This window comes from Lontra canadensis, unplaced genomic scaffold, assembly GCF_010015895.1.
Source record: "Lontra canadensis isolate GAN:19392208 unplaced genomic scaffold, GSC_riverotter_1.0 scaffold71, whole genome shotgun sequence".
Taxonomy (NCBI): Eukaryota; Metazoa; Chordata; class Mammalia; order Carnivora; family Mustelidae; genus Lontra; species Lontra canadensis.
This window is the reverse complement of record NW_022631065.1, coordinates 1,426,459-1,446,508: the sequence shown is the minus strand read 5'-3', so window position 1 is coordinate 1,446,508 and position 20,050 is coordinate 1,426,459. Positions and strand designations below refer to the sequence as shown.

The 20,050-nt window shown below is 46.3% G+C and overlaps 1 protein-coding gene across 3 annotated transcripts in view; it reads right to left on the bottom strand.

Moving 5' to 3' along the window:
- Positions 1 to 9,402: 9,402 nt before the first annotated feature.
- ST3GAL5 (ST3 beta-galactoside alpha-2,3-sialyltransferase 5) overlaps positions 9,403 to 20,050 on the bottom strand; it is a 52,187-nt gene continuing 41,539 nt past the window's right edge. Inside the window, exons 4-7 of one of the 3 annotated variants that reach the window (XM_032880643.1) lie at positions 19,389 to 19,732; positions 14,898 to 15,084; positions 13,182 to 13,340; positions 9,403 to 9,779 (exon numbers count right to left, since the gene is read on the bottom strand). In XM_032880643.1, the coding sequence (XP_032736534.1) occupies positions 9,531 to 9,779; positions 13,182 to 13,340; positions 14,898 to 15,084; positions 19,389 to 19,732 (939 nt within the window). In that variant the 3' untranslated portion in view covers positions 9,403 to 9,530. The remainder of the gene's footprint in view (positions 9,780 to 13,181; positions 13,341 to 14,897; positions 15,085 to 19,388; positions 19,733 to 20,050) is intronic. The other 2 variants (XM_032880644.1, XM_032880645.1) reach the window with 2 other exon arrangements.

Sequence of the window (20,050 nt, the reverse complement as noted above, 5' to 3'; positions counted from 1 at the left end):
GTATTCAAACATGGCCATAAAAAGGATGAGGTAGAGCTATAAGAATTAACATTATTAAAGGTGGGGGGAGGGACGCCTGGTTGGTTCAGTCATTAAGCGCGTGCCTTTGGCTCAGGTCATGATCCCAGGGTCCTGCTCTTTGGGAAGCCTGCTTCTCCCTCTCCCACTCCCCCAGCTAGTATCCCCTCCCTCACTGTCTTTCCCTCTGTGTGTCAAATAAATAAAATATTTTTAAGAAATGGTAGGGGAGATTATTACAGAGAAGTATGGTTTTTATGATTCCGTCCATAAAATCTAATCAATCTGTCATTTATGTATGCGTATGCGTAGAAAAAAATGGAGAACATATCTTAAACTCTTAACAGTGCATACCTCTGGATGGGAACATGGTCGATTTTAATTTTTAAATTTTTGTCTTTCTGAGACTATGTGTGTTGAAATGGATATCCAGTGGACATGTGAGATTTGTACTGTAAAGAAAAAACCCCGAGGTGGGTTTTTTACTGATGACAGGTGGAGGAGTCAGGGGCTGTGGGTAGGTAGAGACCTGCAGATCAGGAAAGTGTCAAGGCAGTGTGTGGGCTCTGCAGGGTCTGTAGGAGCTTAGTTGCCTCCCAGAACCTCGCTCTTCCAAACCATCCATTTTAGAAGTGACAAAGTTGGATGGAAGAGTCACCGCAGAGGGACAGGACTGGACAGGACTTAGTCATGGCACCTGTGAGGTACGGCCCATCAGAAAGGAAGTTGGTCAATGGGAGAGCTTCAGTGTTAGGACAACATTTTCAGCCCCCAGAGTGTGAGGTCCAGGCTTAGCCCGGCAGCCAGGGAGGAGGTAACATCCTGAAGGACATCCCGGAGGCTTGAGAGGCAGGTCCCACTGCACACCTGGGAACGGAAGAAAAAGAGGTAGCATCAGATCCATGGGAACGGGGACAGAAGAGAGGATGGAGGGCAGAAGCGTGGGAGGAGGAAGGGGCGTCGGAGAAGTGGTGAGAGGGTGCAGGAAGACGGGAAGCGCCCCCGCAGCTAACCAGGCGGAGGAGCCCCAGGCCAGACTTCTGGGTACTGCGCTCCACCCTTTGCCCCAGGGGCTCGCCTAGAAGCCCAGAGACCAGAGCTGTGCACACACCTCACAGACACTAGATGGCGCTGTGGTCCACTGTAACGGCCACACATTCCAGGGTTGGCAGTTTTCATTAAAGAGAAATTAATGGCGTGCAGGGCTCCCACCAATGCCCTGTTTAATAGACGAGAAACCCAGAGAGGGGCTGTGAGTTGTCCCAAGGCATATATGGCTGTTGTAGCAGAGGCAGGCTTACCTCCCAGCCTCCTGGTTCCTGTCCCCGGCTCTCTGCAGTCACACCCCAGAGACAGATCTAGAAAAGGGGCTGGCAGAATCCTGGGTCATGACGCCCACCAGGCCCAGAACTCCAGCACCACCCACTTTTCTGTCTAGTCCATGGTGAAGTCACTTCCCTGGGTTTTCCCATCCTTTCTCTGTCTCCAGTCCCCCACCCACCACACCCCTCATCCTCTTTCCCCCTGCAGCCACAATGATGTTTTTCAGCATAAGTTGGATCCAGTCACTCCCATTAACATACCTAGTGGCTCCAAAATGCTCTTTATCCTGATGGTCATTTTAGTCTGGCCTCTAGAAGCTGCACCCTGAGCCTCTACTTGCCTTTTGGATTTGGTCTGATAAAGTTGTTGTGTTGGGTCGTCTCCACATCTTGGCAAATCTGTTCACTCTGCCAGGAACTCTCTTCCCTATCTTGTTCTGCCCATCATGGCTTTGGTATCAGGTTGACTTTCTTGACATCCCCTCATCTGGTCCATGGTGCCCTTACCCTTTGCTTTAAAATGTGCCTTTGTCACATTTACTTCTTTAAAAAGTCTTCCTCTCTAGATAGAACTCGAGAGCTGTAGGACAAGGTCCATTTGGTTTGCAGCCTGTCCATCAGGGTCCAGCTGCGGCTCTCAGAAGGCTTACAGACACACAGGGGACTGTGGTGGCAGAGCGGGTGGGGAACTGGGGCTACGTGGCACAGGGCAGTATCTTTAGGACACCCTTGCTGGGTACTAAGATATAGCTGAGAGTGTCTCTTGGTCATGGTGCACAGAGCAGCCACCGGTCCAGGATCTGAACAAATGGTGTTCAGGACAGAATGGTCAGCCAGAGCTGCAGAACCAAGTGGCTGCCACAAGTGCCATTCGCTGTTAGTTTCACTCCCATATCCTAAGACCTGGTAGATTTCAGTGCGTTTGAAAATAAAGCAACCATTGGATTCTATTTCAGTAGCAAGTTTTGGAAAATGTGGGGGTGTATTTGGAGTAGGTAGATCTCAGCATGGCTTCTGTTCTGACCTGGTCCGAGCTCTCCCAGAGTGGGGACAACGGACCCTGGAACCAGACAATGACAACAACAGAGAGGGACCCGCAAAGCTGATGGTAGACAAGAACCCCACAATACCATACCTGAGGATACACCAACTTGGGGCCGCTTGTTCATTGGATGAACTCTTCAAAATACTTTCCTCTCCTTGCTCTCTTGTAACAAAGTGGGATCCATGGGTCTGAATAGAGGTTTTGTATTTTTCTAAGGCATAGGCAGGAGGGCCAAAGGGCTACTTAAATACAAATTTATGACATAAAAGAGATCATGTCTCTACTATGTGAAGACTTCGAAAAAGGCTGAAGAAAAGAAAAAGTGATCTAAATAAGCTCTTCTTCTATTTTGTATTTCAATTTTAAATAATACTTAAAATCTTATTTTAGGAGTGTTCAAAATTAGACAACAAAAACTGGACCGTCTTTTGTTTCTGCAGGAAAATTATGACATCTGACAAGTAGAAATGAGGTGGTGGTCTTTGCTCCCTGCCCCTGGCCAGATTCTTTTTGATTGTCAGCTCAATTTTTGTTGTCTTCCTGAAAGGGAAGATTCTTTCTAGTTGGAGGAAAGCCAAATCATTGTTCAATACAGGACATAAGCACGGGGTGAAGATGGACAGAGAGAAGGGAGCAGGGAAGAAAATCAGGATTGGCTTTTTATGAAGAAAGACCTGGGGAAGATTCTGGAAAAACTTGGATGTAGCTGCAGGCTGAGATGAAAGTGGTCAGAAGTCACCCCTTCTAAAAGTGGTTCCAAATGTCCTGAGATATACACTTTTAAGAAGCACAAAATAGGTCTCTAGGAATAAGTATGTAAAATAATAAGTTTGGTGATTATATTGTCCAAAGTAAGAATCAGGTCATTTGACCTGTTAATTGAATAGGACAGCTGGAACTGAGACCTCCCACCCCTTCCAGACGAGGGGTGCCCAGTCAGTGTGCATGAAGCCTACAGGAGACTCTCGTCTGTGAAGCCAGGGTTTGTACTAGACATTTCCTCATTCCCTGTCAATCGCCCGTGTGCCTAGTGGTGGCTGGGTGGGGAGAGGATGTGAAGTTGGCAAAAGATGGGGGCCTGTCCCTTCTGACCTCTCCTCAGCTCACCCCCAGGGTTTGCAATGCACTCCCATTCTTAAATTGAGGTCAAGCTTGTAAAGTGACAAAGATGAGCCACAGGCAAAAGATGGAGAGGGAAAGGCCACGACTGTAACATTCCACTCAACCTTTCATTTTAGGACAAGACTCTTAGTTTGGACTAGAATCTAATTTTGGTTGTGTGTGTGTGTGTGTGTGTGTGTGTGTGTTGAATCTCAGTCACTCTTCATACGAACATCACACTGGAATAGCAAACCACTCCAGAACAAAGCCTCAGTTAGGAAGCCTTTTGTCCACCATTATTTTAAAAGACAAGAGCACATAACTCAAAATGATCAGTTCTTTGGTAATTATGTCTTTTTAAAGTAGGCTTTATCGAGTAAATGATGTATAACAACAACAAAAAAAGGCAGACAAATATGTACATACATACAATGGAGGTATATTATCTTGGTTTCCAAATTCTGTATAATAAACTGACTGCCTTGACTACAAAACATAAACCCTTTGACACAAGACCTTCCCTATTACAGTGGGAAACACCAACCCCTACATCCACACTTTGATATACTTTGGCAGGTCTTTTGTGTTCTGATCATCCAAATTCAATGCCCCACACCTCCAACAGGCGATGCTCCAACCCTAGCAGGGTGTGCGAGAATTCAACTCCAGTCTGACACCATCCAACGGAAGACAGCCTCGGATCAGAGGTCTTGAGGGTTCATTCAGTCCTGCAAGCGCCCTCTCCACTTGTGACACCAGTCCCAAGCTCAAATTATCACCTGGGCTTCCACCTAAGTGGCTAACAAATTGGAGGTTCCAGTGAACCCCTCCAATTCAGGATGCAAAGCGCCAAGCCCTGGTGGTTATCTCTATTTCTGATCAGCCGGCCAATAAATCAAAGATCTCCAAGGGCCTCTCCTCAGGTTGACTAGTTTACTAGAGCACCTCACAGAACTCAAACATTTTACTTACTAGATGACTGGTTTATTATAAAAGGATAGAACTCAGGAAGACCCAGATGGAAGAGAGGCATTGGGCAGGGTATGGAGGGACAGGGCTGGGAGTTTCCATGTCCTCTCTAGGTGAACCACTCTCCCCAGTCTCCATGTGTTTGTCAGCTCAGAAGCTCTCTGAACCCCATCCTTTTGGGGGTTTGCAGAGGCTTCATTACATAGGCATGGTTGATTAAGTCGTTGGCCATTGGTGAATGATTGTAATTTTCAGCTCCTCTCTATTCCCCAGAGGTCTGGGGTGGGTGGGAGGGTGGGTGGCATGGAAATCACTTGGTTGCTTCCTCTGGTGTCCCCATCTCCAGGTGCTTTCCAAAAGGCATCTCATTAACATTACACAAAACATCTTAATCATTCTCAAGACTTGGGAAATTCCAAGGGTCTAGGGAGTGGTATGTCAGAAACGGAGATGAAGATCTCCATAAACTTTTTATGATCAGTCACAACAATACAGCAGGTCCTTGAAAAGATAGGGCACACACCTATTTTGGAAGCCTCAGTAATAAGTTGGTTTTCCGCAATGTATGGATATGTATATAGCCACTAAGCAGGCCTATTTAGCTTCTGGCATATTCTTTTAAGATTCATTTAAGTCACTAAGACAATTACATATAGAAAAAGTCATGTGTTCATTTACTGCTTTAGTTACCTGTGTTCTAGAATAGGCAAGGCCTTGTTATAGGTGCTATGGATGGAATAAAGTACAAAATTTTGTCTCTAGAGAGTTCATCCCTTAATTACAGAGGTCCTCTCAAATTTTCATTGCTTTAGAGCTGATAGTCCGTTTCTTCCCAACCCAAATGAAACCAGGCTGATAGGATATCTTGATATGTTAACCAGCCCATTCAAAATGACTTTTGCATCTGACTCTTGTCCCTAATCGCCTTCAACTGGCCCTCACTGCCATGCTGTCTTCTGTCACCTGTCACATTCATGTCACTGCCTGGTAGTGCAGCATGGTCTTTCCTGTCAAGGACCTAATCAACATTTTAAATGAACTCATTGTTTTAAATATCAATTTTCCTTGGAACCAATTTTCTTCAAGAAGTTAAAAAAACTTAAGTCAGGTAACAGGAGAGTGAAAATATATTGCTTTTAGAAATTACCAAATTTCTGGTGTATAATCCGTTACGAGCATTGCTTCTGTGGGGTATCTAGTGAAAATTCGATTTCTTTTATGTTTGCATTTTCTGACAATTCACTTCACTCCTTTTCTAGGCACACAAAGGCCAACTCAAAACCTGACAGCCCACTTCTTTCCAGAGGAAATTTGTAAACTTGTCTCCCTTCCTACATGTTTTACTGACACAGCTCACTAGAGAGATCTGCTTTTATAAAAAGTTAGAGCCAAATTTCATAGCCTTTACTTTTTGTTCTACTGTAGCCATCTAAAGATGGATGCTTTTCTTCTCTGCTCAGTGGATTGAAATTTAATATTGGGAATTGGTCAAATCTAATCATTTCAATAATGAAAGCAGAACTACCAAGACTGCAATTTCCTTTGTGGGGGGACGTTAATTTCTAGTCCATGACATGTGAGTGTACATGTAATGAATAGTTCTCCTGCCCAATTTACTTCAGTCTTATATTGAGTGTTGGTTGTAGGTAAAGGGAGATAAATACCATGTTTTGAGCACGCAAATCCACGTGGCCTACGATGACCTTGGGAAGTGGGGAAGGACAGAGAAAGATGTGTATTCTGGTGCTCTGTGTCCTGGGACCAGCTTCCCTTTGTCCTTTGTGCTACAGTCTTCGAGGCGAGTGTGTGACCCTCACGGAGGGTCAGTGCCTGGGGAGCAAACACAAGCTCCTTTGTTTGAGAGAAGCATTTTGTTACCGCGTGTGAATGGGAGGGAGGCGGGGTGTCACACGGTTCCTGCTGGCTCTGCAAGCTTACTAAAAGCTCACTGCATTCCAGGGGCAACTGTGCTAACTCACAGGAACTAGTCCTTTTCTTCCTTCTCAATGAACCTTATTGAAGGGTCCCAGAGAAAAGATGAAAAGGTAGACCACACTCGGGTGCTGTAAACCTGCCAAGGAGGAGAATAAGTCGCTATTTCTTAATCTTCCTATGATGCTGGTCTAAAAGGGTCTCTTGAGACAGTAACAAGGCCAAGTCAACAATCCCTTTGATAATCAAGTCCCAGAGCACTGGGTTTGGAATACAGCCACGAAGAAGTGGTCCTTGGTTTTAGAAATCTTCGATATCCTTAGGATACTGGGGCATGACTTTTTTTTTCTTTTACAACTGACCCTCTGTGTCAGCCACGCAAACTCCACTGAGCTCATCCCTGTTTAACACGAGCAGTTGAGTCAAAAAGCTGGCCTGACAACTGATTTTAACTAATGGGCCCAACAAATGATGACACCCCCCAAATCTGTGAAAACGGACATTGCCAATGCCTTATCAATATATTCTTGGGAAATGAAAACCCCCATGCCACACAAAGGAGCCATGAAGGGAAGGGGAATACCTAGAATGCATGAGGTTGTCTAGAAAATGCAATCCAGCTTTGCCTAAAAACGTGACCCATGTCATAGGGAGATACTCATCCAGTCCACAGGCATTTTCCTAAGGCCAGCCTAGGTTTCTGGAGACAATCTGCTCTCTGTAGGAGAGAAAAAGAAAAAAAAAAAAAAAAAACCCCAAACTGTACAACCCACTGAAATTTTCTGTGGCCCAAAGTTCTGGTAAGATGTATGTTAAAATACAGAACATGTGGAAGCTATCCTCAGTTGCCTCAAAATCAAGGACCACAGCCACATGAGAGGGATGTGCGTGCACCTACGAAGCCAGAGGGCGACATGAAGCCTGTTATTGGCACTCTACCTGTGACATCCGGAAGCACCTAGAGGTGGGTTCCCCAAAGGGTGAGTGTGTTGGGGTTGGGGTAAAGGAGGAGGAACTGCAAAGCCCAGGAGGCACTTCTAACACACAGCTGCCAAAGTGCTCAAAGTTCTTGAAGACGGTCTCTGATCAACTCCAACCGGCTGGTGGACGCCACGAAAGTTCTCTGAGAAAAGTATGCCTTTTTATGCACTTTGGGCACTTCCTCGCTGCTAGGAATTCAAAGGCGAGAGGCCTGGGAAAAGCCATGTAAGGATGCAACAAGGGATGTACGGAGGAGGGGTGGGCGGAGGGCCAGGCCCGAGATGGGCTGGAAGCTGCCAGGTGCCGGGCCTGGAGCCACACACTTCCCAGCGGCCCAGCACGGCAGTGGCTCCTGAGTCCATGTGGGCCCACGGGGAAGTTGTCTAAGGAGTTCAAACTCTGGCTTCAAACTGTTAAAAAAAAAAAAAAAAAATCAGGTTTCAAGTAGCCCCTGAAGGATGAGGGGTTGGAGCTGAGGGCTGGGGCAGAGAAGGGCTGGCCTTCCCTGAGTCACAGCCAGCCATAGACTATCTTCCTTACTCTCAAGTTTCAATGCTGTCACTTAGCTGGCGAACATTTCCAAGCATTTTCTTTGAAACAGTATTTTATAAAAGAGAAAGCAAAATCCATAGAAAATGTGAAGTCACCAACCCAGAGAAATACTATTTGGTGATGCCGGCGACTCTGAGCTTGACCCCAGGGCCCCAGAGATCCAAGGGCTCCTGTGCGTGTGCTGTGACAGGCTCCCCACCCTGCATGTGCTGGGGTGGGGGGGCGCAGATGCCAAAGACAGCAGAGCTGCAGGGGACCAGGATCGCAGAAGCGGTGAATGCAGGTGAGAACTGGACAGGGCAGGGAGGGAGCAAAGTAGCTGCTGACCCTCAGATGACCAAGACAGAAGCTGGAACGAGCCTGTGTTCCAGGAGGAAGCCACTGGCACTTGACATCTCTCCAAGAGTCCCTCACCAGCTGTCTGGGGTGTGGCCCCCTGGCAGGATGAGGCACCATCCGCTGTTGCTCCCTGCCAGCATCCCCCACTGACGTCTCCACCTAGCAGCATTCAAGGACATTTCGGGGAGATTATAGACTTTTCTTTTTTTTTTTTAAGTGCTCAAATTAAGTAGACTATGAGAGCTCCTCAAAAGCTTTTATTCTTCTGCTTCTTTTTTTTGTTTTTTTTTTTACCTGCACACTAACTGGTACACACTGCCAGGTAGGCATTTAAAAAAAAACTTTTTTTTTTTTTTAAATAGGCAATTTATAACACTGGGAGGATTTTATTTCAGTGTTTCAGAAAATGTGACTATTCTTGGAAAGGGTTTATCCTTCTACAACTTTGGAGGACAGAGATTGTGTGCTAAATTTTCTAAGCCACCGATTAATATTTAAGTGCTTTGGAAGGGCAGTAAAAAAAAAACAAACAAAACAACAACAACAACAAAAAAAACCTCTCGGGAAATTCAAGAGCTGTCATCATTTCAGGGGACAGAGTGGCTTCTGCAGCCCTGGGTGGCTTTATATATTCTGAAGATGCAGAAAATGTCTTCTGTGTCCCTCTCTGGCCAGGGACAGCTAGGACAGATCCTCTGGTGGACGGCAGCAAGTCTTCTGGCAGAAGGCAGACCAACAGAGAGGGGCCGGGAACTTCTCCGACCTGCCCAGGCCTCACGCAGCAGCACAGCTGACCTGGTACCCATGGTTTAGCTACTGAGCACGTCATCCCGGAAGCGCCTCAGACATGCGTCCCGCCAAACAGTGACAGGGAACCAGAATCTGGAATTCAGGGCTCTCAAGGAAGGAGTGACCTCCATTCTCCTTCTACTCAGTTACCTGGTATTCTATGTGCAGTAGACACAGAGTTTTTACAAATTAAATAACGTTCTTAAAACACAATAAAACATCATTACATACAAGTCTCTTTGAAAAGTCTTTCCAAGTCAGTTCTCAAAATTATCTTACAAAATGTTGTGCAAAAACACTGACCTCAAATAAATAGTGGGGACGGAGTGGGAAGAGTGAAACTTGTTTATCATGTTTTTTAAATTAAAAGTTAAAAACACCGGCTGCACTTCAAAGGATTTGCAGGATGCAGTCATGGAGAAGGCTCTGAAAAACCAGCCTTCAGAGTTGGAGCTGCATTGTCAGATGAGGTTTGTTTGTGCTCAGAATTCACAATGGATGCCTCCGCTGAGGTCCTCCACCACACCCTCTTTGACCAGCCTGACAAGGAATCTGGTCTCCGTTGTCACATTATGCATGGTTTGAAAGTTCATGGCAGCCATGCAGAGATTGTCGAAGTAGTGCAAAGGTGTTTTGGGTTGATTGAGATCATATCCAAAGCCTGCCAAGCTGACTTCATCACACAGGTGCGTGGCTAGGACGACAGCAATGACACCAATGGTGGGCACGTTCTGAAAAAGGGGAAAAGACAAGGCTTAGGGCCATTCACTGCTTTCCAAGTGGCACGCACGCTCTGTCGGTCACAGATGCAGCCGGGGGGCTGCCATTTTATACAGCGCACAGTTTCATTGATCACAGAATCCTGAAGTCTGAATCTAGACTCTGAAACGTGGTCTGTGATGTGAAAACCTTAGAACACACCACCGAGAGGTGGCTTGGCAGGTCCTCTTGCACCAAACAAAAATGTGTTCTTTGTAAGACTTCTACCTCCTGGTCTAATACGTGATGACCAGAACCGCAAAGCAAGTCCACTTCCTTTCTGACACAACGAGTATCTATAAGTTCTGCTCTGGAACTAGGAACGTCCACAGGACTGTCTACCATCCTTCTTGGGACCTGTTTCTGGAGGCCGGCCCTTCCTTGCTGGCTCCTACGGATGGTCTCTGCCTGAGAACAGAGCAGCCTCCGCTTCTGCCAGCGAAGACCGTGCTCACTTCTCACCTGAAACTACATCCCACCGAAGGCCCTCCTTTGCTTTCCTGGCAAATAACGCTTCTAGGCCATTTTCACATAGACAGCTGCTAAGCCAATTTCTGCCCACCCTCTGTGTGGGCAATTTTTAGGCCCAAATGAAGGGTATCCACATTTGTTCCTTCTAAAAGGTATCCTACTGACTGTAGCTTAATGTGCCAAATGTCTCAATGTTCTGGATTCTGATATCACCACTCCCTCCCTCACGTATGCTATTTTGCCCCTTGCCAATCTGGAATCGTGCTTTCTGGATCTCTGTCCCAGTCTTGGGCAAAATCGGTACACAGGGCAGAGAGAAGTACAGAAGGCCCTACAGCAGTCGAAGCACTCCCTGAAGGCCACCGGTTACCTATAATGACACTCTTGGTTGCACAGTTTTTCATGTGTAAATGTACCTGCTTTGTTCATCCTACTTGAGTCTGTGGCTTCCCAGAAACAACTCTCCTTTTCCATCAACTGGAACAACAGTGAACCCTTCAGAGTTGATAGTTTAAATGGATTAAGGACGCTCTACAGAACTCATCATTTGTTCAAAGTCACCTTCTGCTCCTTGATGTGAAGCATCTGCGTCACTCGTTAAAAGAAACTCAACAGTTGCTGAAGACAAGAGAAATTAACCCAAAGGAAGATGTCTTCCTGTTTAGCCACAGGACCCTAAAGCAGTGTCCTCTCTTACCTGTGACCGGCTCTGTACCTAGCCCATCGGGAAAACTCAATCAGTGTTTATAGAAGGAGTACGTGAAACCAGCTGCGCGGAGGGGCCGTGTGTGGAGAGCAGCTCAGAAGCCATGAAGAACCGCTCAGAGCATGCTCTTTCCAGAATGGACCCCCTAGGATCACACCCCCTCATCCACCAGACCTCCCTCCCTGCTGGAAAGCCGTGTGCATCAACGCGAGCCCAATCTGCTGTTTACTTTCAAGCTTTTCTCTATGCATCTCTATACACACATTCTTACTTTTAAACAAAAATGGGACAGTATACATGCTCAGTAACTTGATTTTCTTGTTTATTACAGTATGGAGGTGTTTTCTTATCCATTCGTTTTCCTGCATCCTTAACACTCACACAATACTGAGCTGGGCAGTCAAGCCTCAGGCTGTAGCCAGAGCTGGAGTTAGCTGTTACCAGAGCAGCACAAAGAACTAGTTTTTGTTTTAAGGAGACTATTTAGGGATTTGTTTTTCCTAGTAAGCAGAGAATTCTTCAAGATTTACACAGGTGTTTTAAAGAACATTTTAAATTAGAATTTCACTCATGGTTGGGGGAGCACCTGGGTGGCTCAGTTGGTTAAGCGTCTGCCTTTGGCTCAGCTCATGATCTCGGGGTCCTGGGATTGAGTCCCACACTGGGCTCCCTGCTTGGCAGGAAGCCTGATTCTCCCTCTGCTCCTCCTCTTCTCTCATGCTCTCTCTCTCAAATAAATAAAATCTTAAAAAAAAGAGAGAGAGAGAGAATTTTATTTATCGGGAAAACAGAAGAACCTGCCAATCTGTCTACTGATACTGGTTGACCACATCTAAGAGTCTAATTCAGTGTCTACAAATAGTGACCCTGACCAGCCTCAGGTATCTGCTATACAATATCTCAGGCCCCCAGTGTAAGAAGTGCCCCACCCCCACTTCTAAATTCCTTGCTTTCCTTTATATACAGAGATTTTGCTTAAAAGTTTAAGAAGGGGGTGGCCTGGGTAGCTCAGTCAGTTTAGTACCCAACTCTTGATCTCAGCTCTGGTCTTGATCTCAGGGTCATGAGTTTAAACTCTGCATTAAAAAAGCGGGGGGGGGGGCACCTGGGTGGCTCAGTGGGTTAAGGCCTCTGCCTTCAGCTCAGGTCATGATCCCAGGGTCCTGGGATCAAGCCCCGCATCGGGCTCTCTGCTCAGCGGGGAGCCTGCTTCCCTTTCTCTCTTTCTGCCTACCTCTCTGCCTACTTGTGATCTCTGTCAAATAAATAAATAAAATCTTTAAAAAAAAAAAGTTTAAAGATGATTTCCACTGCTTTTAAAAAAGTTATTTTTAAAGACACAACTCACAAAGAAACCAATAATAAAGGCATTGCCATCCTCCCGGTATCAGCACCGGCTTTGCAGGAAAAGAATTTCTATTGCAGTGAAAGAACTACAGAAGGCACGGGGGTTCTCAAATTAGGCTGCAAAATAAAACTACCCAGGGGACTTTGAAAATCCCAAAGTACAGACCACAGCAGAGAACAGTTAAATAGAAAGTTTGGGATGGGACCCAAGCATCAATGGAAAACACTGCTCTAGCAGGCAAACTTTACTTACCATCACCTCTAAAGTGATGGTAAATGTCAAGTCTGACTTGAGCGGCCCAGAGTTAAAAATGTAAAGAACTGGGGCACCTGGGTGGCTCAGTGGGTTAGGGCCTCTGCCTTCGGCTCAGGTCGTGATCGCAGGGTCCTGGGATCGAGCCCCGCATCGGGATCTCTGCTCGGCCGGGAGCCTGCTTCCTCCTCTCTCTCTGCCTGCCTCTCTGCCTACTTGTGATCTCTGTCTGTCAAGTAAATAAACAAAATCACCTTAAAAAAAAAAAAAAATGTAAAGAACTTTCCAGACCACCAAAGTGCCTTTCACTCTGGAGTCCCAGGGTCAGAACACCTTAAATAGTATCTCAGTGACCAAGATGTTAACATGTGGACTATACGAAGGAGATGAGTCACCAAGGGAGAAGCCAAGTAAACACTAAGGGGGCCTGAAGTCAAGATGCAGAACAGCCAACACGCACCAAGCCTGTGATCACTGACTATGTTTCTACACCGGGAGATGCTTCTGGGGATATAACTGAGCCTACGTAAAATTTGTACGGAGGTCTCCCTTCCAACACAGAGACAAACAGTTAACTTTCCATCGCAACAGAAGTACCTTATCTCGGCCCCAGAACCTTGACTGGGGCTCTGAGTACTGAAGGATGTCAAAGGCAGTTTCTTTGATAATAACTGGATTCAAAATTCTGAAGTGTTTCGGCTGTAGTGGGATTTTTTCCGCCACCTGCTTCCAAAAGAAGAGCCGCACCCAAAATGGCTAAGGGAAGAAAGAAGGAATCATTAGAGGGACTGAATAAAGCTCTCCTGCCATCAGAAGGTGAGCACGCACCCCTGCTAAGCAGCCCAGGAGATGTGGGTGGGACCCCACGTGCGCTGGGGGGCTGCACTGTGCAGCACAGTCCCTGAGATGGACGCGTCTGATGCCCCCACTCAGAGGAGCAACCCCAAAGGACCTGGTTTACGAAGGTGGCACTGGACAAGAAGAGGAAGGGCAGAACCAGCTCTGGTTTGTTTGGAGAAGATATTCCCCAGGAAACGACCCCAAAAAGCATCATATGTCCCCAGGAAGACCGGGTGAACAGATCTAATTTAAGGGTATTTAAGTGTCATGAGTGTCCCACTTAGATCAGACCCTCCCCCTGCATCCTCCCTCGGCTGACTTGGTCTAGTTCCTAGTTCTGTGAAGTCTCCTGGTAGCTGACTGCAAGTCACCTCCCACGTGCTTCATCCAACTAGACCAACTTCTATCCAATGGAAAATCCAGAAGATCATGATAAGTTATATCAGGCTTTGCAGAGAGAAATTCTCCATCAGATGATGCTTATATGGAAAGTCTAATATATCCTATTAATTTTACAGAAAGCTAGTTTTTATGTGCGTCTATAAATGTGACCATTGACCTCTGAAATTTACTTCAGCATAATGGGTGGGGCAACCATAAAATAATATGATCAATTATTATAATGAACAAAAGGGAATATGGCTGAGTTCATGCAGGCCATTTCCTCAATGGCTGCCCCTCTGGAATTCGGTGCATTTCCTCCAACAAGGGGACCGCCAGCACAACAGTTTTAGACAATCTCTTGGGGAACATTCCTAGAGGTTTTACATATATCCTTTTGAAAATCCACAATAATGGTTTATATTCATCCCAGTAAATGTAATTTCTGGATTAGTCAAAAGACATGTAAATTCAAACCTGGTGAACACGTTAGGTGAGCAGTAATAACAATTTTGGTCCAAAACCTGATATTCCCATTAAGTGTGATCACAATTTCGATGTGACTTAATCTTAAATTCTGAAAGTAGTTCCCAAAAAGGAGTACTGACGGTTTCTACAAAGGCAGTAGTTATTTAAAAGACAACACAAAAGTATAATTGACCCTTGAATGACATGGGGATTACGGGCGCCACCATCTCCTCCCCAAGTAGCTGAAATCCACAGAGAACTTCTGACTCCCCCAAAACTTAACTACTAGTAGCCCACTGCTAACCAGAGGCCTTACCGATAATATAAACAGTTAACACGTATTTTGGGTATGTATTTTTGTATTCTTACAATAAGGCAAGCTAGAAAAAGGAAAACATTATTAAGAAAATCAAAAGGAAGAGAAAATGCCTTTACAGTACTGCACTGTGTTTATCAAAAACCATCTGTGTACTAGTGGACCCATGCAGTTCAAACCCATGCTGTTCAGGGGTCAACTGTATACATTCCACTGTGTTTGTTTAAAAATAGAAGTCTGTAATTACAGTTAGAGACCCCTCCACTTTTTGTGAAAGAACACCGGAGAGCTGCATTTCTAGTGCTTACCAGGGTTTCGTTTTTTACCATTGCTTGAAGCCAGTTGAAGTCAACACTCTTAAATAAAACAGCAACAAACAAGTCATTGGAATAATATTCAAGGTCAGACAGTGGCGCGCCCTCTGGATAAGTCATCCTGATAGTAGTTTTATTACCAACATGCTCAGAATATCCTTCAACTGGTGCACTGTTTAACCTATTTGAATAAAAAAGACAAAGATAAATTGACAAAGCAAGCCATCAACTACTTCATCACATCGCGCAAGATCCCTTGTTGTGTCCCCGGCATGTCTATAGGGCTGGGAGTGAGCTGTGGGTTGGGGGGGTAAGGCCTCCCTCCCAACAGCCTCGAGTCCTTGAGGGACGCCCACACCTCCTCTATGAATGTCAAGCAATTCCAAATAATCCTGCCATTTTAAGCCCAAACATATATTTTGGACATCAGTAATGTTTCCTTGAAAGCTTCCCGCTATGCTCAGATAATAGGGGTTCTTGCCAGAATTTCAGAAAGGCAATCAGAAAGCAAACGGAGAATCCAGGCGAGGCAGACCCAAACCACAATTGTAGTGACAGGGTTGGGACCAAGGAGGGCATCGGGCCCAGATGCATCCGTAGAGCAAGGACTTGGGACACTTAGAACTGTTAGATCAACAAAGGCTCTTCCCAGTGTCATAGTTTTGGAGCAGATTCTAAGAATTCTTTTGAAAGCACCACCACCCACCTAGTTAAAGAGTTTAGTAATCTCACAGTCTGTTTGGTTCTTCCCTTGTATTATCACACTTGTGTTATCACATCTGTATTTATCACACCTAGATCTCGGCTTTCTTCTCTATTCTACTGCCCCTTCTTCTAGATCTGATACCTACCTACCTCCGGATTATCAAAAGATATTATTACACATGAGACCAAATGAAAGGCATGCCCCAGGGCAGTTATTCCCCCCCACCCCACTTTTCTTTCCAATTTTTATTTTAATATTATTTTTAAAAATTAATTTATTTGACAGAGAGAGACACACAGGGAGAGAGGGAACACAAGCAGGGGGGAGTGGGAGAGGGAGAACCAGACTTCCCGCTGAGCAGGGAGCCCGATGTGGGACTTGATTCCAGGGCCCTGGGATCATGACCTGAGCCGAAGGCAGATGCTCAACAACTGAGCCAAGCAGGTGCCCCTTTTCTTTTTTAAAATAAAGGACATTATATAAGTACATATATAGAACCTGTATTTTCTCAGTGTTCATTTCCTAATTCCGCATACTGTTCTGTGGTTCTGCAGTTCTAGAATAGAATGTCTTTTTTCTTAGGAAATGCACACGGATTTATTTAGGGGTAAAGGGGCTTGATACTTGCAACTGACTATCAAAGGATTCAGAAAAGGATAATAGTATAGATAGAAAGAAAATCATAAAGCACTGTGATAAAGTTGTTACCAGCTGGAGAATGTGGGGGGAAGGGTGAATGGGAGGGTCTTTGTACTATTCCTGCAACTTTTCTGTTAAATTTGGAACTGTTTCAAACCTAAAAGTTATTCCCTCATAACATGCAGCTTCTTAACTGATATTCTCCCTCATAATCAGGCTAAGCCACCATTTCTCTGTCCCCGGCACTCAGTGGCCTCCCAGTGGCCACATATGAAGTCCACACTCCCCAGTCTGGTAACATGTGGGCCACCACTGGGCATCAGGCTGCCTTCCTGCCCCTTGCCCACTCTCTCAGCTCCACTCTCCTTGGAGAGAGCAAAGTGGAGTCTCTCACGTCAGGCAGGGACCAGAGTCTAGCAATGATGCGGGTAGGTAAGGTAGAGCAGCTAGGAGAGATCGCCGGAACCCGCGTCAGCTGACCCCCCAGGACTGCTAAGGAGCAGAACCACAGGTGGTCTGCAGGGCCCCAAGATGAATTTAACCCCTTTAAAGGGGGAGGACTTTGGCAGCAAACTATCAGACACCTCAGGCCTGACCCTGCTTTATCTGACCACTTGAAAAAGGCCGGAAGGCTCCGCCTGACTGATGTCTGAGCAGAACCGAGAGCCTTCCCTGCTGGAACATCGGAAGGAGGAAGTGCCCAGAGCTGAGCCAGACGTGACTGAGGCCTTATCTCAACCACGCGCCCACAGACGGACTTCACATTTGGTTCCTTCACTCCCTGTGCCCTTCTGCTTACCTTGTTTTTTGTGTGGCTTGTCTGTATGCTCTGTCAGAACCCAAGTTGAATCACATGGTGAGCAGTCATTTGAGTTTGGAATCCTGAACCTGCTTTCTGACTGTGATTTAACTTTGCTCTGTGACTGAATCAAGCCGACACAGTGGAAAGACATACTCATGTGTGCGCCTTCCCGGCGTGCTGGGAACACTCCTCCTGCCAGGGTGAGGCTCCACACCCACCTTCGCCCTGCCTGCCTCCTCCCTGAAGTACCCAATCCCACTGCTTTGCAGGGCCCCCTGCCTCCCCCCACCACACCCCTCTTCTGGCCCAGAGTGCGCACCGTTGGCCCCCCCAGTTTGTCTCCTCTCTTCCTGTATGAGTCACAGATGGTGGGGGAGCACAGGGCCCTGTCTGCCTGCACACACAGCTTTCAGCTGCTCGCATGGGGCCTGGGATTAGGTGCTGAAAGCCTCTGACCGTGCGTCTGGACGGCTGGCATCCGGTCTGGACCCTGGGCCCTCTAGTGCCTCAGCATCCTCACTGGTGACATTAACAGTGATGGCTTCATGGAGGAATGAGAAGCTCTAAAGCACGTGACACAGCGTCTGGCCCACGGAAAGCATCTGGTACAAGGCAGCAGTTACCGCCTTCTTTACCCCAACCCTTACAGTCCTCAAAGCCCAACCCCACTCCTACTCCCTCACCTCACGCCATGCCTGCTTTCTGACCACTGGGGCCTACCGCAACCCTTTTGCCTTTAAACCAGGCTCTTACCCATTTCCTCCATCTCTTGGCTCTTAGCAGAGTCTGGTTCTTTCTACAAACACCCTACGGCCCCTGCCCCCTCTTCTTGTGCCCCCCTACCTTTGTACACATTCTCCAAAAACAGGTGCTACCATTTATTGAGCAATTAGCCCGTGCCCAGCATTAAATGCTTTACACTAAGTTCTAAGTGCTTTACGTCTGTGAACTCATGTTGTCTTCATGGTGAGGCTAGAAGGTGCGTACTTGTTACTGCCTCCAGATGAGGAAACAGAGGCCCAAGACAGGTAGGAAACTTGCCTGAAATCACAGCTACTGGGGACAAAGGCATTATGTGAACACACCACGTTTAGGCTCAAAATATCTGAAATGGATCTTGTCATCCTCCTCACTAACCAGAGATTTTCCCCAACTCCCATTCCTGACAGCAGTTCCACTAACGCCTAAGACCCCCCCAGACTAGAAATCCGGCTGTCCTCTGATGTTAACCAGCAAGCTGCCAGAAAGTCCCATAATTTACTTTTTCAGTATACCCCTTGGAAATGCATTAGTGTCCATTTCCACTTTCTCTGACTCACAACAGGCCCACACACTGAATGTGTTAACCACAACCTCGAAATCCCCAGCCCTAGCCTTTCCTGCCTTCAGTCAAACTCACACACTCAGGCTCAGCAAATCTGATGAAGACCCAGCAGGCACTGTACTCCTGGTTCGGTGCATCCTTCAGATAGAATTCATTACGACATCTCAAGAGCCTTAAAAACATCCAAGCATCTTTAAGCTAACAATTCTAAAAATTCTTAGAATTATTTCCAAGGAAATAATCAGAGATAAAGACCTAAGTTTGAGCTATGTAAGGCATTTTCACAATAACAAAGAAACTGAAAAATTCAAAATATCCCACAATAGGAGAACTGCTGAATCACTTACGATAGTCTCATTTAAAGGAATATTAAGCACTTGGAAGAGTTAATTTTCCAAGAACTATTTAATGGCCTCAGAAACTGTTCATTATTGTATTAAAAAAGCAAACCATTTGATAAGAATATGAATGTACTCATTAGTCTGTCTATAGAACGAAAGTGGAAAAAACACAGCAAATTCATAATGGTTGGTTATCTGGGCTCCGAGGGGTTATTTTCTTCTTTACCTTTTTCTAGATTTTTTTAATCTTCAAGAATGAACATATTTTCCTTTTATAAGGAAAACAATTTTTAGCCAGCGAAACCAGAAAGAATCTAGGATGAGTGGAGTTCAGACCGTGTGCTTCCTAGGTCCCCTTGCAGGGCGCACCCATACGCAGCCCTGCTCCCCAAAGCCAGGCATCCTACCAACTCATCCCCCACACTGTGCACCCCTTCTTGGTCCTGCCTAGCTCAGGCTTCCTTCTGAATCTACCCAGCCTTCCAAACCTCATCTTCTCTGCAAAGGTTCTGCCAAATTAGGATCAGTGTGGCACAGTGTGGGGCATCCATCATTTCTCGGGCAGTAAGCCCCCTGTGGGCAGGGACTGGCGGTGCTCCCTGTATCCCTCCCTGTTGCTGGTGTGACGCGAAGCAACAGCAGTGAGGTGGACCCTGGAGGTGAGCACATGTACCTTATCACGACATCGAACTGGTTAAGGGCATGGCCCAGCGCTAGTCCGTGGAGGATTCCGCCACTTCCAATAACCACACAACGCCTACAGCTCTTGGCTCGCAAGTGTTCAGGCAGGTCATGCTCAGGCAGTATCTCCAAGAGGGTCTGGACTTGACTGGAGAACTTCCGGAAACCAAAAGGTGGATCATACTTGTACTCGGCTTCGTTCACCTTAGGGGCCTCCTTCACGAAAGGTGGTAAATCTGGGCTGTACCTGTGCTCAAACAACCGGGACATGGACTTCTTCGCGAACTTGGGTCGGCACTCCTTTCGCAAGACTTGCTGAGCGTACTTCTGAGCTCTCTGGAATGAAATTGCATCAGTCTGAGTTGGGAAAACCTCTCAGGCACTGGAAATATCCTCTTACACACTGTGTCCTGTGATGTCTGACAGAGCTCCCTGTTGATTTCTGTCTTTTAGCACAAAACGTCTGCTTTTTAGAGTTAACTGATGCTCAGAGACGTAAAGAAATTACCTGGGAGAGTCACAGGACAGGGAGCTAACCTCAACAAGAATCCTTCCTTTGTTATATAAGGAAAGCATGTCCTTGTACCCCCACCTCCCACCCCTAGCCCAAGCTAGCTCCCCAAATTAATTTGGGGTGAGATAACATACTTTGAA